This window comes from Coloeus monedula (genome assembly GCF_965178545.1).
Source record: "Coloeus monedula genome assembly, chromosome: 6".
Lineage (NCBI taxonomy): Eukaryota > Metazoa > Chordata > Aves > Passeriformes > Corvidae > Coloeus > Coloeus monedula.
In genome coordinates, this window is record NC_138786.1 from 25,449,470 (window position 1) to 25,475,787 (window position 26,318).

At 44.1% G+C, this 26,318-nt stretch overlaps 1 protein-coding gene across 2 annotated transcripts in view; it reads left to right on the top strand.

Moving 5' to 3' along the window:
• Window positions 1-25,636, top strand: part of AMBRA1 (autophagy and beclin 1 regulator 1) — a 129,449-nt gene extending 103,813 nt beyond the window's left edge. For both annotated transcript variants that reach the window (XM_082283152.1, XM_082283153.1), the window contains 3 exons: window positions 13,537-13,629; window positions 15,157-15,350; window positions 24,067-25,636. In XM_082283152.1, the coding sequence (XP_082139278.1) occupies window positions 13,537-13,629; window positions 15,157-15,350; window positions 24,067-24,557 (778 nt within the window). In that variant the 3' untranslated portion in view covers window positions 24,558-25,636. The remainder of the gene's footprint in view (window positions 1-13,536; window positions 13,630-15,156; window positions 15,351-24,066) is intronic.
• Window positions 25,637-26,318: the final 682 nt, after the last annotated feature.

Below are 26,318 nucleotides of genomic sequence, written 5' to 3' on the forward strand. Positions count from 1 at the left end.
GAGGTTTTGGTTGATTGTAGGTGATTAAGCCATCAATACATGAGGCTGTAAGAAAAATTTAGTTCTAGGATGAGATAAAGACACTTAACAGCAGAGATGGCAAAATATTAATATCAGTGTAGAAGAAGCTAGATATATAAGCTAGAATAGTTTAAATTTTGCCTTTTAACTGGCATGGTAACTTGGAGCACTTGATAAAGGGGTCAAGGGAACATTTTATCTAAGAAAACGTGCAGCGTGGGATCTTTATAAGGACTAAAAAGGAAAGATAAGGAGGGGGTTATAAAGCCTTCCATAAATATCCAAGAAGAGAGAACTATTTAAATGTATATCACAGAATGGTTAAGGTTGAAAGGGACCATTGGAAGTCTTCTAGTCCAACCTCTGGTCAAGGAGCATCCCTTAGAGCACCTAACTGAGGTTAGTTACCAGATGGCTTTTTAATATCTCCAGGGAAAGAGACTCTGAAATCTCTCTGAGCAACCTGTTCCAGTGTTCAGTCACCTGCACAATAAAGAAGTCCTTCCTCATGTTTTGGTGGAACTTTGTGTTCCAGTTTCTGTGCATTGCTTCTTGGCAATGCCAAGCTTCTTGGCAAACCAGCATTGTCAAGAAGAGCCTGGCTCCATCCTCTTCACACCCTCTCTTCAATCCCCTAGTCATCAGTGTAGCCCTCATCCCAGGAGCTCCATGTCTCTTTTGTCCTGAGAAGCTCAGTCTGGGACACAGTGCTCCCAATGTGGCCTCACCAGGGCTGGGTAGAGGGGCAGGGTCACCTCCCTTGACCTGTCCAAAGAGCTTTCAAAGCTCTTCCTAGTGCACCCCAGGATACCATTTGCCTTCTTGGCCACAAGGGCATTGCTGGCTCAGGGACAGCTTGTTGTCCACCAGGACCCCCATGTGCTTCTCCACAGAGCTGCTTTCCAGCAGATCAGCCTCCAGGCATGTGCTGGTGCATGGGGTTTTTCTTTCCCAGGTTCAGGACCTTTACATACCTTTGTTGAGTTTCAGTCAGTTCTTCTCTGCCCATCTCTTGTTCCTGTCAAGGTCCTCCTGACGGGCAGCCCAGCACTCAGGAATATCAGCTGTCCCAGCTTTGAGTCATCAGTGAGCTTGCTGAGGAGGCATCTGCCCCTTCATCCACATCATTATGAACAAGTTAAACAGTACCAGGCCTAGTATTAACCCTTAGGGGATACCACTAGTTACAGGCTTCCAACTGGACCCCATGCCACTGATCATGACCCTCTAAGACCTGTCATTCAGCCACCTCAAAACACCTCTCCATCTTCTCATCCAGCCTGCACGTCCCAAGTTTGCCTATGAGGATATCACGGGAGACAGTGCTACAAGGCATGCTAAAGTCAAGTTAGACAACATCCACTGCTCTTCCCTCACCTATCCAACCAGTATTCCCATTGTAGAAGGCAATCAAGTTGGTTAAGCATGATTCCACTGTGGTGAATCCATGCTGACTATTCCAACACCTGTATAAATGGAAGTATTTCAGCTATCACCCAGGTGAGTGTATTGCCACCTGGCTTCTTCAGTACTGGGTAATGGGTCTAGCAGTTTGGAACTAGATACATAAATATATATATGCTTTTTATTAGAGAGCAAAGAGGCACAAATTGACTATGACTAGGTCATGACTGCAAACTAGAGGAAGGTGGCAACCAGGTGATTTCTGCAATAGCCTGTATGTTGGTTGGGTGGATGCAAGAGACTCAGCTATTTGGAAATGCAGCTCAGCTTGCAGAGACAAGTGTATGACTTGAATAGTTGTGACTGAGGGTGAAACTGAACTGCTAAGCCACGAGGCAGGTTTTGGTATTTTAAACCCAAGGTTCTCATTGATGCTATGAAGATTTTTTGCCTTTTCTTTATACCCCTGTTACACCTTTTTTACAACTTCTGTATTCTTAGTGCTTTTTTGCCTACATTCTTGGACATGTTTGTCAAGCTGAGAGACTAAACATTTTAGAAGCTTCGTAGGTAGGGATTAGTGTGCCCCAGACCCCAAGGTCCTCTCCAGAACACATTCTGTAAACCAAGATAGAACCATCCAGGGCAAGGCTCCTTGGGGAGGGGGGCTCACTCGAGCCTCTCATTGGGGAATTTTTGATAGATATGCTAATTAGTAAAACCTGTAATGTTATACCAGATCATTTGGGGGTGTGCATTTCAGTGCATTTGACCTGGATGCGTGCACCTTAGGATCCTTAAAATAAATACCAAGGTAAAATCCCTTTTCCCCTTCTAACCGTGTTTGAGTCTTGGTTTTAAGACCAAGAAGAGGCATCACCATCTTAACAGGTGTTGACAAGTTTGCTCTCAAAGCTGTTGTGCTCTAGGGAGGTGAGAGCAGGTCTGTATAACCTGTTAGAAACTTTGTGTGCTTTTCCCTCTGAATCTAAGTCTCTGAGGAATGGTCTGTGTGAAAGAACCCAGGGGATTGGATTCCTGTGGGACAGAAACTCAGCTTTTAGAAATACCTTCTTCTGCAAGTGACCCAACAGGAGAAACTATTTACTTTTCACAAGTCTGATCTTGGAGCTGGAGCAGGAGGACTTAGGTCTGTGGTTAACAGGCAAATGCTGCTGATAAGAGAGTGTTGGCTCAGATGTGGCTTGGAAACAGGTTGCAGTCTTTATGAAGTTGTGACAGCCTTTTTCTTTTCTGAGGGTCTTGTAGTTCACTTTTGTCATGGTTGCAAACTGGTAGACCTGCATACACATTAGATCACGAGTCTGCTGTCTGCTTGCACATGGCTTCACATTAACACGTGGTAATCTGTGCTTTTTGGATTTAAGATGGATTTGTGATCAGTCCAGAAGTGTGGTATTGAAAGGCTCTGAGGCTGCCATGTTTTCAAGGGTGGGCACCACTGAGCTGAATCAAGACACTAAATCAGTAACAGTGACATTCACTGGAAGAGCAATGTCAGATGCAAACAGGAATCCCTTTAGGCTCACCGTGTGACGTAGTGTGCTCCATTTAGGAAGTGAAATGAACTGCTGTGTACTACTCAACTGTGGCCTGGAGGTCTGTCACGGGAAGTGATACAGAGCAGTGTGAATTCCCCCCACTCCTCTGTTGTCCTGCTGCACACTGACTTTTCCACATGGCTGCTGGTGCTTTTTTAGCCTCCCCAAGAATGTTTTTCCCCTGCTACATGCTACCTGATGTCCTTTGTAACCATAACCAGTAATAATCTTCAGTGAAGTTTTGTACATCTTTCTTGACTCTGCATATTTCAAGGTTTGATTCAGTTTCTGAATCTTTGGGTTTGCAGCATGGAATGAAATCCTCAGTGTCTGTTTTATATGGTAGAAACACCTCTACTGAATTAAAAAGGAATTTGATTCTTAATGCTCATAACCTTTCCTATCCTGTCACATCCCAACAAGAGCTTTCCCATTTGGAAACGTCCCTGGTGGGGCATCTCAAACATGAACTGTCTTGTGAAACATAAACAGATGAGACCAAAAGTGGTGAGGAGCAGACTGCATGTTGCCCTTTGCTGGCTTTGCCTGTGGAGGACTGCCACGGGAAAAAGGCAGGGGATCCAAATATCAATCGTTTGTTGTTTCATCTTGAGCGTCTTCTCCTCTGTGCTCAGGAGCAGGTTCTGGAAGGGCTCATTGCTCACATGCTTTTGCAAATACTATTCCAGAAACCTCACTGTTCTTAGAAGACTTCAAAACCAAGCTCTTGAAGCACCTTGTCTAAGGCTAGCTTTGTAATGCAGGCATCCACAAGAGAGGAGGGATTTCTTCAGCAGTCAGAGCCTCTGGTAATGGAATTCATATACCCCTGAAGATGCATCTGCTTCAGAGGCAGCATCCCTTAGATTTCTCTCATTGGGAAGTAGGTGTGGAGAGTCTCAGACTGATTCAGTGCTATTCAGTGTGCATATTTTAGTTCTTTGTGATGAGATCTGCCTCCAACATGAAATTATTCTAGGAAAATTCTCTTTACGATAAATTCCGATGCTTTGCGAGCCATCATTGCATTTATCTGTCTGTGCCAATCTTTTTTTTTTTTTCTCTGAGAATGGCATATCCTCCCATCTACTAATGGGGACAATGTGTCTACATCTAGTTATCAGCATTGGTGAAGAGATGGTAATCTATGCAGCTGCCTGGCAGGTCATGTCTCGCTGCTGGCTGGCTTCATTCCTCAGGCTCTGCAGCCTGCAGCCATGATGCCCCCAGCAGCATAAGCTGCATCCTTTGCCTCTTAAGGATAGTTGCTGGAGGATGGAGTAAACAAGGAGACAGAAGGAAGAGCTCTCTTCCCTCATGTGTAACCAAGGGATGTTAGTAACCCTGTGTAGGGAATATTCTCTCACAACTGTTAACTGGAGTAGCTGGAGACATTGTTTATGGTCTGAGTCCTCCCTGCAAATGGCCTTTTGAAAGGCAGCATCTGCAAGGGATCTTTAACAAGGAAATGAATGCATGTCCTGGGCTTCTGCTGCCTGTTAACCACAAGATACATTGAATTTTCTAAATGAGGGTAAAACATGCTTTTGGTTGATAAAAGGACACAAAAGGCAGAAAGATGGCCAATTTTGCACTATAGATGCATCCTGAAAGCTTACATTTGGATTTTGTTATTCATGCATTTAAGAAAAAAACTAAATGAATTATTTCCAAATTGTGCAGAGAAGCCTAGGTAACCTGAGTGCCAAGAGGCTTGGTCATTGCAGATGCAGAAGTAGAGTGCTAATGTGGAGACCTGAAACAGTATTTCACTTCTGATACCGTTTTTTATTCTATTTCCTTTTTTGTATGTGAGTGGGATATCCTCCAGCATGAGTGATGGCATTAAGTGAAAGTTGCCCTCATGAAATTCCACTTAATATGTCTAGGATTCCTAAACATAAATTTTGAGAGCTGCTTTAAGTCTTCAATTATTAGCAAGTTCATTTCCCTCACCCAATTCTTCAAAATACGTTGTAGCACTGAGTACTTAGTGATATTTATTTCACACCATGAGAAAGGGAACTTGGTACAGAGCTCTGTGTTAAGGAATTGTAGCCTGGTACTTACCAGTTTGTGTACTGTGTCACTTGCCTTCTGCAGGTCCTAACTAGTTCTCAGTTTGAGTAGCACTCTTTGTAAGAGCACAGCCATGTGCTGTAAAAACAGTTACCAAATGCTTCACTTATATCTATTCAGATCACACCTGCCACCTTTTCTTCCTGTACTTTTTTCTAATTCTATCTTCAAAAGCAGTTAAATTTCATGCAAGCAATTATTTTACTTACTGCCTACTGCATGTGGCTCACTCTTTCATTGTTTCAATATATCTTCTTTCTATTTGTTATATTACTCTCTTTAAGGATAAAAGTTACACTTAGAAGATGGTAATAATTTTAACTATGGCTTTCTTTTTGAGGAATGCTGCTAAGTTGACTTTCTTGCCCTTTTGTCATTTCCTCATTTTTTTTTTGGTAAGGTATTAAAAATCAGGTGTGAATGACTCAAAAAAGTTAACTTTTTAAAAAATTTTCTTAACGAGAGCAACTAGCTGCTATGTCTGGCGTATTTCTTACTCCCTAATTACACAAGTACCCTTGGATATTTTATAAGTGGAAACTTCAGAGAAGAGAATTCAGTATCTCGTCCACTTTGAATCATCATTGATTTCTGTTGTTAGCCTCACAAATGAATAGACCTTTTTTCATTCTAATACCATTTTCCTCATGTTTATTTTTAGAAAGTCTTTTCACTCTCTTGCAGCTCAAGTTCATCCTGCTTTCTTATAACCTTTCTTTTCTCCATGGATCTATACTAGACCTTCCTTGTTCATTTGTTTACTTCCTTGGCTTTCCAGTAAGATTTTCTTTAGTTTTCTGGTCTTTAATCCGTATTATTTATGGAGTTTTATTTGGTGTCCCTTATGCCTGTTTTTTCCAGCAGGACTCTGCTAATGAATCCAGTTAGCAAATAAAACAACCAATATTTTTGTTCATTTTCTTTCCCTGTTTTAAATCCTTCTGCAAATGGTCTTAACTCAATGTCTACAAACTGTGAGTAACTGGAGTAATAATTGGGGATTTTGGGTTCTTGATGATTTTCTTTTTTTCCTTTTTTTTTTTTTGGAGGAGGTTTCAGTATTCTGTATGCTAAACAGAATACTTTTTAGTTGGCTAATTCCAAAGATGCTGAAGATTAAATATATAAAACTTGGCTTGCCCTGTGGATCTCATTGAGATTAGATCAAACCAAGATCTTGGTTCTGGAGCTTGGCAGCTTTGTGTGTGTGCATTCCAATGTTCTATTAAAAAAAAGCATTTGCTATGCTTGCTAATTTTAAACGTTTATTTTGAAGTTGCTTTCTCCCATTCTAGATGCATTTTCCTGGTTTAGTTTGCTGCTGTCATATCTACAAAACAAGCCGACTTCATCAATGTTAGTTTCTGCTAAAACAGTGATGAAAATTCAAATATGACTGAAGAGTGACTTTGGCTCTGAACACTTGCAACGGTTTTAAGATGTTTTAAGGCCTTAGAAGGCTTAAGCAATTTGCACTCCCCCAAAGACTCCTAGCATCCTAAATTGTCTAAGCCTCTGGAAGAGCTGATAGATCATAAACAGCTTAAGATAGTCTGAGGGTTCAAAGCTGATTTGGAGTATAGTCTGCCTGTAATCACTTTAGGCAATTAACAAGCCATTAGCTTTTTAGAGGACTTAAGCAAGTTATCCATCTTTAGAGCTGGGTGTATGATGATATCAGGCTGAATTGTGCTTTTTTGAAGACCTTTAAGCTGTGTCTTCTGGAATCTGTTATTTACATTCCAGAGGGGTCCCTATGTGGTGCTTGGTGTGTTTGGAGCCAGATAGCAAAGGATACCATGGCATACTGGCAAGATTTAGTGAGAAGAAAATCAGTGAAAATTCAGGAAATCCTTACTTGGTCTATTTCTGCTTTGTTTATTCCAGGCTATTTGGCCTGGGTCTTGTGCTCTTTTTCTCATAAACATGGTACAAGTTACAACTTCCTATGTCACGCTGTATGTAAACACAGTGTGTTTACATGACAGTAGTGTAAAAAAATTCTGAGAAAATCACTTTTAAAAACTGTTGTGGTGTTTTGGCAGAAAAATGAAGGCTGTTTGAGAAGGACTTTTCTTGTCCTTGCTCTTAACACAGGTTTTTCTGTGCAGCCTTGCATTCCTTAAGGGTAGCAGTCTCAACCTCAATATTTGTAGTTGGGTCCCAAGATAATCAAACATCCACACTTTCATGCTAAACTCTTTTCTTTCTGCTCTGTCATTGTCTTGGTACTTAATTTCCATTTATTACTCCTGTTGAATGTGTTGGAAGACTAATTCTTGATTGAAGACTTTCTCCCATGGAATATAGGACAAATTTCTCTTAATGCTTTCTGGTGGTGTGTCATCCATTTCAGCTTATTTTATGAGTCTGCTTATCTTCTACATGCAATCTGTAGGTAGCTTGCAAATGCTGACTAGTGGAAGTCACTTGGTTTTTAGGTGTAGTGGTCCTGTGGATGAGAAGAAGCTGTTCTGTTTGAGCTCTTGTCATATTAATCTCTGTTTTCTTTCACTCCCTCTTTTCTCTCTGAGGTATCTACCAGCTTAGCTGACTGATAACTCTCTTCCTTAGCTGAGATACCAAAATTTTGCTCATGGAAGATGGCTGTTAGGGATGTGCCTTCTATCTAAATCTCCCCCACTGGCCACAAGATCATGGATTGGATCCAGACTTAAGTGCCCACTGGTAGGCAGAGCAAACTTGTGTGTGTTCACATTGTTGAGATAGAAGAGCTACTGAATTAGCTACTGGTGCTGCCAGCTTTATAAGGCTGGCCTCATAAATGGTGTGAGTTTGAATACAGCATCTTCAAAAATCCCAGCGTTTAACCTAGCTGGCAGGACTGCACAATCAAAGGAACAGGACCAGTCATCTCGCAAACTGTTCCAAGTTGAGTTGGCACCCTCCCTGAAGCAGGCACACAGCTACCAGCTGCACCAAGCTGCTTGCTGTCCTGCTTCTGCAGCACCTTGGACAATTCAAGTAGGTGTCAGGATACGTTTCTGCATGGTTGCTGGTTTTCACGCAGGTAAAATTTGCAGGATTCTGGAAAAATAGTGGGTTGTATCAGTGTAAGGAGTAAAAATGAGGCTGCTCTTAGATGCATCATTCATCTCAATGTGATGGACAGGATAATGTCATACGTCATTTAAATATCAGTGGTTGTCGATCATGAACTGCAGATCTTGTGTTCTGTGAATTCCTGTACTCGGTCTTGTGCTCTTCCCCTGGCTATTTGCACATGGGCTGGTGCCAGTGAAGCTACCACCTCTCCTTGGTCAAAGGGAATTACTGCCCTGCAGAATTACTCCAGAAATCCTGTTTGCTGGTTCCATACAGTTTGCACTGCAGCCAATTTTCGCTTGGATTTGTCTCTGCACGTGGTTCATCGCCTGCACAGAAAGCTAAATATTTATGAAGTAGGGCGTTAGAAATTATTGTTTTCCTATCCAGGCAGCTGCTGGGAGTGCCAAACTTCGCTTTGTACTAACAATACCGTTGCCTAGCTAATCATGGGCGCTAGGGATGGGCTTGCTGTGCTGATCATCACCATGCTGGCAGAAGAGATAATGAGCTGCTGACAAGGATGCATTTGGAATCTGGCCAGCATTGCATTGCACTGCACAAGATACTGTGTGCTGCTTCTTCCTTTCCAAACCAGGACAATAGATTCCTGTTCCTTAGCATAGTGTCACCTTGCTCTCTTGTAGCTCACTCTAGTTCCTTGATACAGTTTGAATGGCTTAAGAATGACAAGTTTACACAAAGGGAAGAAAGCATGTCTTGGGGAATTCAAATCCTTTGTAAATTAATCTGGTTTTGTATTGTATGCATTTAGTGATCTTGAATGGACTGTATATTTGAGAAATCAGCTTTAAGGAGTAATTTCTTTTGTGGAGAAGGCAAACTTGGCAGTATGAAGATCAGGTGCATTGCATGGCATCACTGTGCAGCTTCCTTTCTGTGTTGGGGTTGCCACAGTCTTCATTCTGGTAATGAAGTTGTGCTGATACTTTTAGATGGGATTGCAGGCAGCAATGTTTAAATCAAAATTTAATTTGGTACTATAGCAAACAAGTGGGCTGCTGTTGAGCCTTTCCATGTGGCAAGATTTGAAGGAGGAGGGCAGTGCATTTGCTCATTGCTGCTGCCTTCTTAATATTTCACTTAAATCATCCCCTGATAATTTAAGTAAAAAGGTAGTAAGTGCTATTTATGCCTTCCTGGACATGCATACACTACTTGGAAATTATGGGTTGTTTTGTCTTGCTGTCATGCTCCTGAGCTGTATTGTTATGGTAGAGTTGGAGAATTCTCATCCTGATCCCTCCTCCTCTTCAACTCCCAATTTTGGATATGCCAGCTGGAGGGGGTTACCCAGATGTCCAAGTCCATTTGTGCTGACCTGTGCTTTGTCAATTTACCCTTCAAATACTGGTTAAGCAAATGCAATAAATTGTATTTCAGCTTTCTTGTCATATGTTAATAATGTTGTCATTAATTCCTAGTACTTGGGCTTAGTTTTTTCCTGGGGACATAACTGAGCTGTGTAGGTAATACCTTCATGCAGAGGGAGAGGCTGTGCTAAGTTGTTGGCTTTTGGTACTTAACAGGCTCCACTCTGAATCCTTATTTGACTTTCAGCAAAGCCTGCAAGTCTGTGCCCTTCATCCTCTCCGAGCTCGTTAATAATGTGAGCTGGACACAAGTGTGAAGGAAAAGTCCATCTTAGAACAGATCCCTGCTGGGGAATCCAGGCTGTGAGCAGCTCTGCATATAACAAGCTAATGGAAATTTCCAGGGAGGGCTTAGAGAGCTTAGTGACAGCCATAAAAGGGAAGAAAGTAAGAACTTGACTAAGTGGACTTCACTGTCCATGACTGACACAGTGTGGAGAATTGCAATTTTTCACCCTAAAACCCTGGGCAACGAATGTCCTCTTTACTGCATCCACATCTAAGTGGCAATGTGCTCCATGCTATCCAGAGCTTCTACCTCATGCCTTGAAAAATGTAAAGTGCCTCTAGCATTTCCATGTCTAGAGTTTGATGAAGCAAAAGTTAAATGCTTACATTACCTGAAAAATATTCATTTCTCCAGTGTAAGCTCTACTTCTTTGGAATGAATCGTCAGGCCTTGATTTGCAAATCTCCTGGGAAACGTACTGTGAAAGGCTGCTCATTTACAAAATTCAAGCAGTATTTTGCAATGGGAGCTAAAAAACCTTTAGGCTTTCTGAAAAGGGAAATTGCACTATTTTAAATAGGTGTGGCTAAACCAGAGGAAGTGTTAAGCTTAATTGAAAATCTGATTTAAATCAAGGTAATTGTAGTTGTCACACACATCTTGTTGTGTACTGAAGTTGGTTTAAGGTGCGACTATGTGATCAAGTTTCTAATGGCGTTAAAACGGGCATTTAGACCACACAGTAGTAGTATTTCTTTGATGAAATTTTGATTTATTAAGAAGAGAAATTATGATCTTCATATAAAAGGTAGTGCCCAGCCAGTGCCCTCTGTTGAGTTCAGGTGTATGCTCTCCTCACTGTATCTTAATGCAGTCTGAAACACCTCTTATAGGCTCAATCAATCATCTGAAGGCTGGAAAACCTAATCAGGAGCAATCTTGATACTGATCTTAGGGCTGTGAAGACACCAGTGTGGGTTCCAGGTCAGAGATACACAGATGCATACAAAAAAGGACAGGGATGGTGCTGAAGGCCTTTTGGCTTGGCGTCTTTTGCAAGAGGTGGAGTTGGGAAAGGGTAAGTTGCGTAGCTGGCCAAAGGAGGAGACTGCTGAAAGGTAGCAGTGAAGATGCTTGCTGCTGCAGGGAGTGCCAGCTGTTTATTCTGAGCCACTTCTTTTGCCCAGCAGGGAGACACACTCAGACCAAACTAAAAAGCTGGATTAGTGATGCTGAGCATGTTGAACTCCCCTTGTGGCCAGGTGTAGTGACCTTGGCTTAAGCCTGTTTATGGATGTTCCCAGAGTCAGCAACCAGAGCAGTTGCACAATCTGCTACAGGCCCTCCTTCTAAGGAAGGAAGACAAAGCCCTTGATTCTCTGGCAGTAAAGGAGTAGCTGATAGGACTCTGGCAGCAAAGCTCAGTTGATAAATGGCAATGTTTAAAACCAATGTGAAAAGTTACGTATTAAATGGAACGCCTGTTGATTTCACCGTGCACGAACTGACAGCATAGAGTTAGAATGGACTTTGCTGTCCAACAACCCAACTGTACAGTAGTGAGACCCTGCAGGATAGCTAGGAGGATGGTCAGGAGCTTTTCATCTGGTGTACTACATGTCAGTTTGATACCATGATGCTTTTGTACAAGTGAAATTGATCCACTCAAAGAAGTGTGTGTGCAGTAGCTGGACTTTCTGTGTAGTACAGGAACATGGTGTTTGGGGGAAGAGAGGAAACACAGTATTGCCAGCTCCCATCTTGGCCTGGGAGAAGCTTTGTGGTCTTCTGGTTTCTTGTCTTGGGAGCTGGCAAGCTGGCAAAGACAAGTAGGGCACACACTGGCAGGGAATACCAGTCATGTACATAGCTGTGGGGGACCATGCCTGTTCTTTGGAAAGCATGAAGACGTGTGGAAGAAGAGGGAGAAGAGCCCGGGTCAGCTTAGCTCTGTTGTGTAATAGCTGAAGATACCAAGCACACTAGACTTTTTATGGAAATTTTGACTACAAGGTCAGGAAGTCTCTCTTGCCTAGGGACTGTGCTGCTTAGCAGACAGCCAAGTGTGACAGCTAAGCCTCAGCCAGTATATTAGGCAGGGGATGGAGCAGCCAGAGGGACTGGCACAGTTTTAGTGACAAGTTACCATCTTTCAATAAACTCAGAAACCTTTATAAATTGGCATCTCACTGGCAGCTGCTTTTGTGGGGTGTAATGCAGCACAGGACTAGCTCAGCACAAAAAATAAAAAAGCAATGGCTGTTCACTTCCTGTAGACTCCATGTGTGGTTTTGTTGACCTAATTTTGTTCCTCTCTCACCCTGGATCCTAACCTGGGGTGCTGTCACCCTGGCAGCCTAGCCCCAGGCCTCCAGCACACACTGCTTTCCCACTGCAGCATGTCTGACCTGCAGCATCCTCTAAGCCAGGGTTCTTGTCAGTTCTGCTGAGGCATCCCTTTACAGGGGCAACAGTTTTTATATGTACATAAAACATCTCGTTTGTGCTTGAGGCATAACCAGCTACCAACTACTTGCTGTGAATCCTTTCAGATTATGGGACTACCCCTAGTTCTGAGACTGTCTGCAGGGTCATGGAAGTTCAGCTCTTCAGACACAGTTCCCTTCTGTCTACACAGGACTTTTTTTGTTGGTTTGGGTTTTTTTCCCCTCACTTGCCTTGCTGTGACCACTGCAGAGCATTGCTAACTCTCCACCCAGCACCATCAGGTGTGTGCAGTCCAGCAGCCACGTGGTAGTACACAGCACCATTTCAAAACTCCCAGGCCAGCTAACATGAGCTGTCAGCATGGTGTGGCAAAACACTGTACAGAAGGTGCCTTCCATGGTAATGCAGCCTGGAGTGCTTCTGAAGGTGGAACACAGCAGTAGGTGGGAGATCTCCATGCTGCCTTGGACTGCATAGTGAATGCCCATCCTCTTGACATTTCTGTATGGCACAGAGTAAGCTGGATTCACTCTCACCCTCTTCTTGGTGGGAGGCGTACTTACAGCATTATGGTGTATTAGTTTCTGTGATTGCCTGTAGTCTTCAGCAATGGTTGTTAACCTTGTCTGTTCCTGTGAGTAGTAAGGCTTGACTTGCTGTATCTTTTGGGAAAATGCTCTGTGAAAAGTTTCCCGAGCATTGGCTGTTCCATTACACTTAGTAGCAGTAGATGTAAAATTCAAATTTGGACTTTTCAGACACACATGCTGTTGATGCAGTACAAGTTCTTCTGTGGAAACTTGTTAAGATACCCTCTACGTCTGTCCTTGCTCCACAGTGGCTGTCAGTGAGAGGGATGTATAAAGGTTATTTATCGGTAGAATGAGAACCATTTGCAAAGAAATGTAAAGTTGAATAAGAGCAGTGTTTTACTGACCATCACCTAGTGCAGGAAGTGCTTGCAGACACCACAGAGACAATTGGTCTTTCCAATTCTTTGTTTAGTCACTTGGAGTTAGGGTAACCTGATTTCATACACACAGTTGTATGTCTTAATTTCCTCAATATCTCTCTGCTCCTGTTACCGTGTCTTGTTGCTAATCCTGAATTGAAATGAATGGACTCTTCCAGAGCAATCTGATAATACAGCACTCTGTGTTTGCAAGGTGGTTTATGGTGATGAGCCCTTTCCATGAAAATGTGAACTGAGCTAGATCTGCAATTTCTGTAGGGCAGGAATCAACACTGTTCTTCATGTTGTGGGGATGTAATGTGTGCTGGCTTGATTAGTGTCCTGTTATGCTAATACTTTTTCCTTCTTTGGCATTTTAAGGGCCTTAAACTCTGGAGTTGAGTACCACTGGGACCAGCTGAATGAGAATGTCTTCACTGTGCATTCCAGCAGCAGGAACACTGAGCGGCCTGGGTGAGTCTCCTGGGTGTTGGGTTAGAGAGACCTGACCCTTTCTGCTGTTTTTGCTACATCTGACAGCATCACTTCTTTGTTCTCTCACCACTGGCAGCTTTAAATATGCAATTTTCTCCCCCTTTGACATTGCCTAGTTGGGTCACCTGGCCTTCTTCCAGCAAGTGACATTCAGTGCCCAAAAGTGCCAGTGCTAGTAAAGTACACGTGTCATTCAGGGCCCCAGTAACAGCTATGGGAGGAACATGTGGGGCTTGATGCATCAAAAGCACCATGTAAAGCAAATGGCCTTTGGAGGATAATTGAAGAACAGAGGAGTTCACAGAGAAAAGGGCAAATCTGTGGTGCCGACCTGGTGACTGATTTTCATCTTTTTAATTGCTGGTCATGGGACAGTTGTTTCTCAGCAATAAACTCTAAAAATAAAGCTGAATCCCTTGATGGCCCCATTGGCTGTTTCAGTCTGTCCAGTAGTGCACATGTTGTTCTAAACACAAGGGTGATGCTGCAATCCGTTGCTTCTTGTCATAGTGACAAGTTCTCCATAAGCTAGCTGTTCTCAGCAAGAGGGTGATACTTGTGTTTCTGAATTGTGAGCTTCAGCATCCCAAGGAAGTTGTGAGCTTGTTTACAGGATGAATGTCTGGGCTGTCCTACAGCCTTGGTCTGATTGTGGGTGAAAAATAAGCAGCAGATTCCTTACTCTGCTGTGTATGAGTGGATATTGCCACTGCTTAAGTTTTTGACAGTACATACTCAGTCTGGTATAATGGCAGCTTGAAGGCAGAAATACTGGTCCAGAATGAGCTAGCTCAAAGAGAGAGCAAAAAAAGTGTAGCAGTTTTCAAAGCCTTATGAAAAAAGGTTATGAATGAGGCAGTCTTTCCTTGAATCTCTTCACCATTCCCAGCACTTAGAGGTCAGTTCAGAAAAGAGTGTCGTGGCATTGTCAAGATTCAGCTGTAGCATCATACACTTTGGCTGTTTGAGTCAGAATCTAATGAGCCTTGAGGTGGTTCCTTTTGAGAGCAGGGGATTTCTCTTGTCTGACTGGAATGGGCAGAAATGCCTGCTGGAGTGCATTCATGTGTGACGCTAACAAACTAGGAAGTCCAGAGGAGGAAAAGGATACAGGCTACATCCATGGGAGTTAAAACTGCCCTGCTGACGTGCAGGAGGTTTTGTGTTTGTGCTCTTGCACTGCACGTTGTGTTGCCTCCTCAACGCAGTGACTCCAAGACAGTCGTTCTACAGGCTTAACGATGCTGCAGGGATATCCCTCTGTGCCTGTAAGACACGCTGCTTCTGTGGAAGGGTGAGTGGACTCTTAAGACTCCATTAGCTTAAAACTCAAGAGACCAGTGTGTATAAATAAGAGCAGGTCCCAATTCCTTTCATCCCCATCCTCATACTGGCACGCAGGTGCCTGGTTGGAGTGGAGGCAAGAGCCTCACGTGCACATTTCAGTCTTGCTTGGGCATGTTGCCTCCAATGATCCTGGTCTTACTTGTTTTTCTCTCTTTTCAGAACCAGCAGAGCCACATGGAGGACAGACAGGGACATGGGCCTGATGAATGCCATAGGCCTACAACCCCGAAATCCCCCCACCTCTGTGACATCACAGGGTACCCAGACCTTGGCGCCTCAGCTGCAGAATGCCGAGACTCAGACGGAGAGGGAGGTACAGGAGCAGGAATCCGCCTCTGCAGGGACTGGTGAAGGTAGGAGATCAATCAGTGGTCTATCTGACAGAGCTTACTTGGTGATTTAGGAGTTTCCACAAATGTTCCACATCCTGTCAGTGCGTTTGGACACTCCTTTTATCTCTTCACCAAAGATTTCTCCAGCCTAATTTGCCTGTAGCCAGGTGTAGATAATCAGGAGAGTGAATCTCTGGCCATATGAATAGAAAAGTTGTCTTTTTCACATGCTTTGAGGAAGGAAAATTCTTCTCCAGATCATTGTGTCTTTGTAGAATCAACTGTACTGCCTTCATTCCTCACACATCTCCTAAACTCCTAACCATAGTAAGGCTGCAAGCTGCTGAGAGTTATCCTTTCTGCCTGTGTGTTAGAGTTTAGCTTGGTCCTCCAACTTATGCAAAAAGTCTGCAGGCTTCACAAGCTCAACATTTGGATACAAAATAAAATACTGTAAATCACTTCTCACAAAGCAGCTTTGAGGTTTCTGTTCAGTTCAATTGATGAAGTATGTGATGAGTGCCCAGCTCAGCTGTGCAAAAATGTCTCCAGTGGTTAGCAGTCCAGGAAAACTTACCAACGTGTAAGGAGCTGGAAACAGCTGCTGTGCAATTCCTGTACAATGAGGAAGTCACTAAACTGTTGAAAACATGCTGATTTTATCCACACTTCTTGTCTCAATACTGTAGCATTGTGCTTTAATTCAACTCTGAAGGCTTGGCTAGGTAGGGGTTGGGCAGCATATAGGGAAGACAAAAGAAAATCAAGGAGGCAGTTTTGGAGTTGGTTCATGATGAACCTGCTTGGCTTTGCGAAGCAACCCACAACACACCTGTTTGTGCCTGCTTGTTCTCTGTCACTCTGAAAGTTACTTCTTGGTATGTGACTCTTCCACAGTTCCAGCTCTTACACAGTCTTGTCTGTGTAATGTCCAGCATGTGTGATGCGGCTTTGTGTTTCTCTGATCTCAGCTCTTCTGTGCAAAGTTAAGTGGGAAATTCCTGCCCTGTGGGTTTCCATCTTCTTGTCTCAGCAGAGCTGAGATTAACCTCTCAGGAAGGTTGGTACAATTGAGGTCGTGGGAATAAGACTGGAACACAGACTGTCTGGACAAATGCTGAACTCATGGGAACTGGTTCTTCCACTGAATGTAGTACACAGACTGAGAACAGGGTACAGTGTGGGACCTTCTTCCATCAAGGCCATGATGGCTGATGCTGCATGCTTTGGGAATTGATTAAACCAGGAGAGTTCTCCAACACTGCTTCTCTCTCCTGCTGTTCCGCAATCATCTGAGAGTTTCTTTATGTTGTTCTTTCTAACCTTTCAATTTCCAGATCTAGGTCATGGGTTTTAGCTAGATTGTTAATGAGATGGGGGAAAGGGCTGTTTTTTACCAGTGCCTTGGGCAGGATATCTCTACAAAGAAGCAAAACATGTAACATTTGGAAGAAAAGGAGTGTAAATAACAAACCTAGGACAGGTACTTCTCTTCATCTCCCTTTCTTGCTTGGAGGAAGATTGGCGAGTTCCACATCTGGTGTGATTTCCATCTCGGACATTGACTTACTGCATGTCCCCTTGCAAATGGCCACACCTGCAAAATGGGCTGTCACACTTCTGTCAGCTGTATTAGGGCCTGTAAAACAAAGGAGTTACTGCAGTTTAAACACATGCACCAGAGTTGAGCCAAGACATTTTACCATGTTGTTGATCAGTTCCTGTGCCAGTTGCATCCTCAGTGGAAATTCCTGTGTAATGGTTCAAGAGTAACTTGAAACTGGGAGCTGTGAAGACAGTAATGGTCAGGAGCATGAAGGATCAAAAAAATCAACAGTAATCCATGATAGAAGACTAGTACAAAGACCTGACATGAAGCAGAAAGACAGATTTTCTTCTGATTTTACCAACACCTCAACCAGTTAGCCAGATATTTGTGGCAGCAGTGGTCTGGTTCATCTGAGTCTTTGTGCCTCACATTACACATAAGCATCACTGGCTGCTTGTGACAGTAAGGCTGCTGTTTTCCCAGCATTATCAACTCTTACCAGCAGGCAAGATTAGGTGCTGTGGTGTTTTTCTGATGTCTGATGGCTAATTTGCCCACTGTGCCTACCGTAACTCTGCTTGTTGTAAGGGAAACTGTTTTTTAAGAGCATGATCTAGATGTTGGCGGGGGGCGGGGCGGGGGGGAAAGGAAGAAATGTGCTACCAGTAACTTGGGGTGTGACCCAGGGCAAATTATTAATCATCTAGCACATGGGAATAAATCCTCCCATAGTACAGCACACCAGGGGCTGTGGAGATTAATTAGTGTTTTATATGGGGCTTTGAAGATGGAAATCACTATGTAAAGGCTTAGCAGTATTAGCAGCAGCAGAATGGATAAATCAAGTGTGATCCTGAGTAATGTAAAGGAAAGTGGTTTAGTTATCACCCTGCCGTGAGGGGCAAAAAAAGCCCAAACCAACCAACCGACTGACTGACTGAAAAAAAAACCCCTTGTATGTTTAAAAAAGAAAAAGAAAGGCTAATGCTACCCTGAGAGTGGGTTTCTGTCCTGTCAACCCTGCTGTTGTGGGGAATTCTGGCTCAGGGCATTTCTTGCAGATATGTGCTTACTGTACAAAAAAAAAGTGTGCAGAATTGCATCAGAAATCTAATTAAGCTCTGCGCGGGTATAAATAGTTTCCTTTTCTCATGCAAAGCTCTGCGGGGACTTTGCTGCTCTGATTATCTTTCTACCTCCTTTGGAGGAATGAGTATATGATGACTTTATTAGAAGTGAATCCCTCTAATGTCTGAATCTTTCTGTTTTGCAGCAGTTAATAGCGGACATGTGAACTCTGCTCCCACGCCACACATAAAGGAAAGGTAGTTAGAGTTGAGAGAAAACTAGGAGAGGTACCAAGAAATGCTTAAAACAGTGTTTGAGCTGTCTCCTATTTTCTTTTAAGCTGACAGACGTAGTGGAAATAGTGATAGATTTGTAACTTTAAGGCACCCTTAATTAGAAACAATCTGTTGGGCGTTGTACTATGTTTTCCCTTGGAAATAGACAGGCATGATGGGAGTGGGATCTGTATTCAGCTGGCAAATTGAATCTCACTTAAAACTCAACAAAAATTCCTAATGAGATTTAATGGCCCAAAGCTTTAACCTTTAGAAATTGTAATTCCCGGTCCAGACTGGGTCAGGCTGTGGCCGCCACTTGTTCAGGCTGTTGGATCTGTGGAGTACAGTGCAAGGGGCAGTAACTGCCACGGTCTGCAATTGTGCCAAAACTGCTGCAGGCTGAGGGAGATTGACCTCTGCAGAGCTGCAAGACACTTGTTTGATAGTGGGCCCATGCTATCCCCTGGTTGTTGAGAAAGTTACATCTTTCAGGTAATCCAGTTGTTAAAGAGAAAAAAAGCCACCAACAAATAACTGAAAGCAATTGTCATCTCATTTCCTATAATCTGCATTGTCTTTGGGGCTTAAAATTCAGGTAGCTGGCGCAGTGCTTGTTGTGCAAGTAGGCACATGTTATGAGTTACTGAAATTGTAGCCATCAGAATATTTGCTGTCAATGGAGTGCTGTCTTAGGGAAGCCACATATTGACTACTGTCATGCCATATACAGTTTTTAACCTGTTAGGTTGAAGTGTTTATCACCAGCCAGTACAAATTTCCATAAGTTCCAACTGCTTTCAGAGGTTGCAGCAGATACATTTGAAAGGGAAGAGGGTTGTAAAATGAAGGCTTGGGTTTGTGAGACTGTCTGTTCAAACTACTGGTAGTGAAAAGACTGCACATGCAAGCAAAACTTTCCTGATATAAGCAGAGCATCCTGAAGATGCCTGAAGAGCACTTGGAAGCAATCAGTGTGCCTGCATGTGATGTAACTTATTTAATCTGAGACATTAGGAACACATGTTGAGGGGCTGCTTGGGCAGGAATACTCTGTCCCCAGCCGAGCCTCATGAATGCTAACAAGAAGAAACATGTTGTTTTATGCTAGCTGAACACGTTCTTGCAGTGCTGTTGTCAGATGTGATGTGACTTTTGTGCAATTAGTGTGGAAATGGGAACTGGGACACCAGGGATCAGCTTCCAGATCTGCCTCTCATTCTCCAACTAGAAACGTGGGTAGATCCCTTAGCCTTTCATCTGCCCGTCCATCTGTAAAATCTGCGTCATATGTCCTACAGAACTGCAAATTTTGGTTTCTCTTTAAAATCCTCTGAAAACCACTACCTAAAGAATAGACTTGGGTTCTAGAAGTATGTACTTTACAGCATGATCTACTCCAAGTATTTGGCTCTCTTGGGATTAAATTATGTGGGCTACTTTTAAACTCTCAATACAAAAGTAAGTAACATATGAATAGCCAAGGTGATATATTACTAAGAAAATTCTTACAAGCTAAAGAAGTTGTGCCTTTTCTGAGTTCTGTGGAGTTGTTTGGATTAACTACCTCAGAAAGGAAGTGTGAACATGTTTCTGGGCTTGGTTGGAAAGAAAAGTAACTAGTAGTATTTCTTGTGGCATTAAGGAAAATGTGATTATTCATAGCTGGTTATACTGTGGTATGTCCCTCCCTTTTCTATTCTTATGCAAGGGGTGAATTAATTTAAAAATGCTGATATTTTTGTCTTTGAGCATCTGAATTAGTGGGTCAGCTCACACCTCAAAGCTATTATTTCATGTTCTCTGAAGACTTAGATATCTCTGCAGTGCATACTGTTAGTTCTAATTTTGAAGCTTTGTTTGCAAACATGGCTCCTAACTACTGCTGGTTTTAGAAAAAGGAATGTTGAAAATAGGAAAAAATTCAAGAGCAATGTCAGTATATTGCACAGACACAGGGGAGTCTGATCTCATCATTGCTTCTGTGGACTTTGCATTTCATCAGGCGTGTGCCATCCGTGCCCAGAGATAAGTCGTACTCACTATAAGTACTTGAGAGTTCACTTCATTTAAAAGTGGAAATACCCTGCCAGCTCCATCAAAAGTTCATGAGATGTTTTGTCTGCATAGTTTTCTGTGTCAAATTCTTGTCTTGCTGGAGTAGCTTAGCTAGAGCATAGAGGACTTTTAAAAACAGATGCATTAGCTAGGGAATACTTAGTTAAATGTTTGAGACAGTCAGCTACATTGACAGAAATCCCCTAGTCTTTGGGATAATTGCTCTCGAGAGTAATGTTTTGTTCTGTGTTTGGAATAGATGGGAGTTTGGACCTCTGGAAAGGTCACTTTGGTTACAGTAGAAAACTTTTGTAGGAGCACAGCACTGCAGCAAGCTGAAAAGTGTGTGGTGTACAACATTGCTGTTGTTTTGGGTAAGTGCCTGTGTGCACACCCTGCACCTTCACCAAATGGAAGTCAGCTTATTTCACTTGCTCTGAGTACTAATGTAGTCTGCATTGGCAGCCTGGTGAAAGAATGTGCGTGGGAGTCAGCAGGCAGTAGAAATGGGCTGTGTGTGAATCTGTGCTGTAGCTCAGCTCAAGGAAAATGGCACAGCAAGCTTTGCTCTGAACTAGTCAGCCAAAGTCATCGTCAAAACCTGAGAGAGGGAAAGGGGAGGACAGTCCCCAAAGCAAAGGTGTTTGTTGGCTGCTTGAATGGTGAGGCTCACTTCTGGCTCTTGATGGGCTGGGAATTTCCAGTGTTTCTGTATCTCTGTGTTTGTGATCAGAAGGCTCATGCCTTGCTGATTCCTGCTGTGGCATCAGCCCTTGCCTGTTTTGTGAGCAAACAGATGTCTCAGCTGGAAATTCAGCCATGGCATATGGTAATTTAGGGGCAGGGAGGAGCAAGGGGTGCTGTGGTGAAACACATGTTTGTAATGCTGAGGAGCATTGGCTGGCTGGGAGTGCTTGCTGTTTTGCTGTTCCAGTGTTTCTGTACTGGACTGGTTTATAGTAAGTGATCTATCAAGAGCATGGTACCTGCTGTTTCAGGACTTGTGTAGATAGGACTGTCTGGCATGTCTCTAGACCAGGTTGCAAATCTTGGCTTTCTTAGGCTTCCTCTCTGGCCTGGCCAGATGGTTGGTAATGAAGTGCTTACGACTATGCCCTCAGAAGGAAGTGATGACTGAATCCAAAACCATGCTTCTCAAACCTTCCACTTAGTTCTGCTCATGATTAATGCTTCAATATCCCTTGGCATGCATGTTTTTCACACTGGGGTTTCCGGTTTAATAGCTGCCTCTGTCCTCAGTCTTTGTACTGGTCAGCCAAGTTCCTAGTTCATGCATCAACCACATCCTAATTCATACAGCAGGTGCATCCTGAATAGGATTTCTCTGCTAGAGTTGTGGATCAGGCTCCGTCCAGGGGGTATTCTTGCTCACTTCTCTAAGGCCGTGCGGTAGATTCTCATGTGGTTACAGGTGTCTCTGTGGTCCCATGGATGCTCTAATCAAGGGGCTATGTGTAGTGGATATAGCAGCTTTACTACATTCCTAGCAGAAAGGGACTTACTCTGCTGGTGAGAGTTAAATTTGCCCTTAATGTCCATAATATTTCTAGAGCAGGGCAGTATGTCAGCACACTTACTTGGGGATGAATTTAGCTGTGTCCTGTGGTGGGGGACACTGGTAGTGCTTGATGCAAGTACCACTGAGCCCATGACAAAAGGGAATAAGCTGTCCCTGACTGACTGCATGACATTTCTACAGTGGCATGGTGTGGACTGTGCTGAATACCTTAGTTCTCATGATGGATACATGCTCATATAATCATTTAGGTTGGAGAACACCTCTAAGATCATCAAGTCCAACCTTTGACCAAACACCACTATGTAACTAAACTATAGCATTAAGTGCCATGTCCAGTCATTTCTTGAACAGTTCTAGGAATTGTGACTCCACCACTTCTCTGGGCAGTTAAAATGAGTAACCACCTTCTCAGTGAAAAAATTCTTCCTAATGTCCAACCTGAACCTCCCCTGGTGCAGCTTGAGGCCATTTCCTCTTATCCTGTTGCTGGGTAACTGGGAGAAGAGATTGACTGCTACCTGGCTATAACCTCCCTTCAGGTAGTTGTAGAGAGTGATAAGATCTCCCCCGGGCCTCCTCTTCTCCAGGCTAAACAACCCCTGCTCCTTCAGCTGCTCTTCCTATGACATGTGCTCCAGAGCCTTCACTACATCCATTGCCCTTCTCTCTCAATGTCCTTCTTGTAGTGAGGGGCCCAAAACTGGGCACAGGGTTTGAGGCATGGCCTCATCAGTGCTGAGTACAGGGGGGTGATCACTGCCCTGGTCCTGCTGGCCACACTAGTGCTGATACAGACCAGGATGCCATTGGCCTCTTTGGCTACCTGGACGCACACTGGATCGTGTTCAGCTGCTGTCAGCCAGCACCCCCAGGTCCTTTTCTGCTGAGCAGCTTTCCAGCCACTCTTCCCTCAGCCTGTAGTGCTGCATGGGGCTGTTGTGACCCAAGTGCAGGACCTGGGACTTCGCCTTGTTGAACCTCATGGAATCTGCCTTTGCCCATGATCCAGCCTGTCCAGATCCCTCCTGAGACCCTTTCTACCCTCCAGCAGATCAACTCTCCCAACCAACCTACTGTCATCTGCAAACTTACTGAAGGTGCACTTGATCCCCTCATCCAAATCATCGGTAAAGATATTAAACTCCACAGCCCCAAGTGTTTTTGTTTTCCTAGTCAGTGTGGCATTTTGGTTTTTATTGTGTTTTAACTCCTCCCTACATCTAGCCTTCTTGACATTCGTGCTCATTTCCTTGGTGCCAGGAGAGCTCATGGCTTCCTCCTCAAATCAGCACTGTGATAGCTTCACAGAGGTGGGAGTGAGATTTATTTCTTTAATAAGAATCAGCAAGATCCCACTGTGGAATGTTTCTAGCAGTTTATTATTACAGATTGTTCTCCCCAAATGCTCTGGGTAGGGTTTGTAGCAAAAGGAGGATGTTGGGAAACCGAACTGGGATGAACTTCTCTGTCATGGTGATTTAATCTCCTACATGAACAATTCTTTTGTGAGGTTTTCTTCTAAAGTAATCTTGAGCAACCAAGATATCTGACGGTGGTTCTCTCAGTTCATTACAGCCTGACTATAAAGGGAAGGCTCAGAGATAACAGTAGACAAAGACTGCAGGTCTTGAGATGTTTTTTTGTATTCCTCGAAAGATACCAGTCAAGGGGAGCAGGAGCCTACACACTTGATCACAGCTGATGTGGAAGACCATGTTCTGTAGCTGCTGTCTGCTGTTGGCCAGCTTCTTATGTCCTCCCTAGACTGATACTGGGGATGTTGCCATCATGTCATCTGCAACAAGTGAAGTAGAGAAAGCCATGGGGTTCTTTAACACCATGGTGACGGTGTTTGGTTTATTGCAGTGCAAACTGAGATTTCTCTTCCTGTCCCCATGAGACTGGCAGGATTGTCTCTACAGCTGTGATAAAGCATCCTGCCTCTTTGACTACCACCCTTTCCCCTGTCTTTATGGCTAGATAAGAGCTGCTTTTCCAAGGCTTGGACACACAAGTCTGTGAGGGATACCCGTGGAAGTGGCCAGGATTTTCGTGATAGAATTTGGTGCCTTTGTTTGTCACTTAACTAAGTGGAAAGTTATGGAAATAAAATACTGGCCTCCCTCTGGAATAAAATCTATCTTCTGTCCCAGCACATGGACCCTGTGTGATGCAACTACTCAGCATGCTTTATTTTCTGTCGTAGTTTGCTTTGTGTACCAGAGTTGTTTCTGCTTTCTTTTGCAGGTGAAGGGCCAGAATATGGGGCCAGCGGGGAGGATGCCCTGAGTAGGATTCAAAGGCTGATGGCAGAAGGTGGCATGACAGCCGTGGTTCAGCGGGAGCAGAGCACCACCATGGCGTCCATGGGTGGCTTTGGCAACAACATCATTGTGAGCCACCGGATCCACCGCAGCTCTCAGACTGGCGCAGAGCCCACTGGAGCTGAGGGCACGTCAGCACAGCAGTCCACCTCTCAGCAGCTGAGCACAGAGCTGGAGGGACGGATCCTGTCCGAGTCTGTGCAGCTGCCGGAGCGCGGCCTGAGCCTGCGGACAGCCCCTAGCGGGAGTGAAGGACAAAGCGCTGGTGACCTGGACCTGCCAGAGCAGGCCCAGTCCTCCATGGACACTGAGGGACCAATTGAATATGGTGACCTAACTAATAATAACCATCTTCCTGACAGTACCAACTTCTATAGTAATGACAGCACCAGTGGGGAGTCGCGGAACAGGTAGAGATTGAGTTGTGTGTTGGTGCTACCCTTGTACTGCTCAGCAGAGACCTGTACCTCACAGCTGGCCAGGAGCTGGAAGAGTAGGGATGGGTGGCTCTAACAGGATGCTGATAGTTCAGAGGGCTTCTCTATCCTGGGTGATGGGGGAAGGGATAAGAATTGCAAGGGAAGCCATGGGGAAGAAAGCATACTTCCAACATTCCCACTGCTGAAGACTTACCAGGAATACAAACCATACTTGCTGCATATCAGCAAAATTTTGAAACCCCATGGCATCCCATGAACTAAGCCCTGTAACTTGGTGTGTCATCCTTTGTAAAGCCTTTTTCCTTTCCTGTTTCCTGCCCTTTTATACCCATGGAGCTGATCAGTAGAGCAAAGAAAGGAAAGGGGGCCTGCAGCATCCTTCTGGAGACAGGCAGTACTGGGCAAACCCAGGCGTGATGCTCTGGCTCTGTTGGCTGGAGTGGAGGAGTCTTCCAGGCCACAGTCCCTCTCCATAGCACAGCACTGCTCCCCCCCCCCCCCCCCCCCACAGAGTGTGGTGTTCTGAGACCAGTCCTGCCTATGCTGTGGTCTTTTCTGGGAAGAACTGGGCTTCGTCACAAGATGCATGGCTCAGGATATGCTCACGGGTGGGGATCTTTCCTTTTTAGAGTTAGTTTAGGACTTGGCAGGAGCCGAAGCCGAGATGCCATATAGATGGGTAGAGGGACAAGGGCCACTGCTCTCTAGTCAGGATGCAGTTCACACAAGGATGTTCTAAGCTGTGCCAATATTAACATGAATGAGCCACCCCAGTGGTTTCATGGTGCCAGGACTGAGCTGCGCCTCCTTGGGAGGGGGCAGGAAATCTCTTTCAGCTCCAGGCCAGGGTGTGAGGTATGGGTCTGTGATGTAAGGTGTTGCATGTGAAATCTTGACCTTGTACATGTAGTTTCTAGTGGAGAAGTCAAGGCTCTGATACTTTGTTTTTAGTCTCAAATGTGATTTTCCTTTTCGTTTGTAACTCTCCATCCCTAGCAGGCTTGTGGAGGAAGTACGGGGAGTGTGTGAGTGCTAACGAGGGAAACACCAAAGATCAATGTCATTAAAATATGACAAACCCTTGCTTGACCTCCTGTCTTCGTTTGTGTGACGGTTGTCTCTGTGTTTGGCCTTGGGGATAGATACATCCATCTCAGAAGCTCAAGGCAGCTTACAAATGTCAAGTGATGACCACCCCTTTCCCACGAGGAAAGCAGACTCAACCTGTGAGTTGAAAGCCCAAAACTGGGAAACAGAGAGGTGCATTTGGGAGTCTTGCTTGCAAATTGCATTTTAACCAGTCTGGAGATGAGCAGGCACCTCTGCATCTCCCGTCATTGAAGTACTGCAGTAAGGAGAAAGAGGAGCATTTCACCTATCCTGCTTTAAAAGGTATGTAGAGGTGCAGCACCGAACATCTTGGGCAAGCAGAGAGTGGTCTGTCTTGCCGACCCCTTGATAACAGAAAAGGGTTGCAGTATCTGGCTTTTCTGGGTAAAGGAATGCACACTCCCCTGTTACCTCTGTGCTGTTAGGGATGTTTCCACTGCTGTCTGAGCACCTGCCAGCAGCTCCTCTAGATTCTGTGCTGCTAAGACATTACAATAAATAAGTCTGTCATTAGGCAGCACTCAAGCTCCCAGTCAGAAGAGTCTGTTAGAGAACATTAAGCAAATCTTCTCTTAAATCACAGCCTGGAAATGAACCTTAAATCAAATCAGCTGCTGCCAGGCCT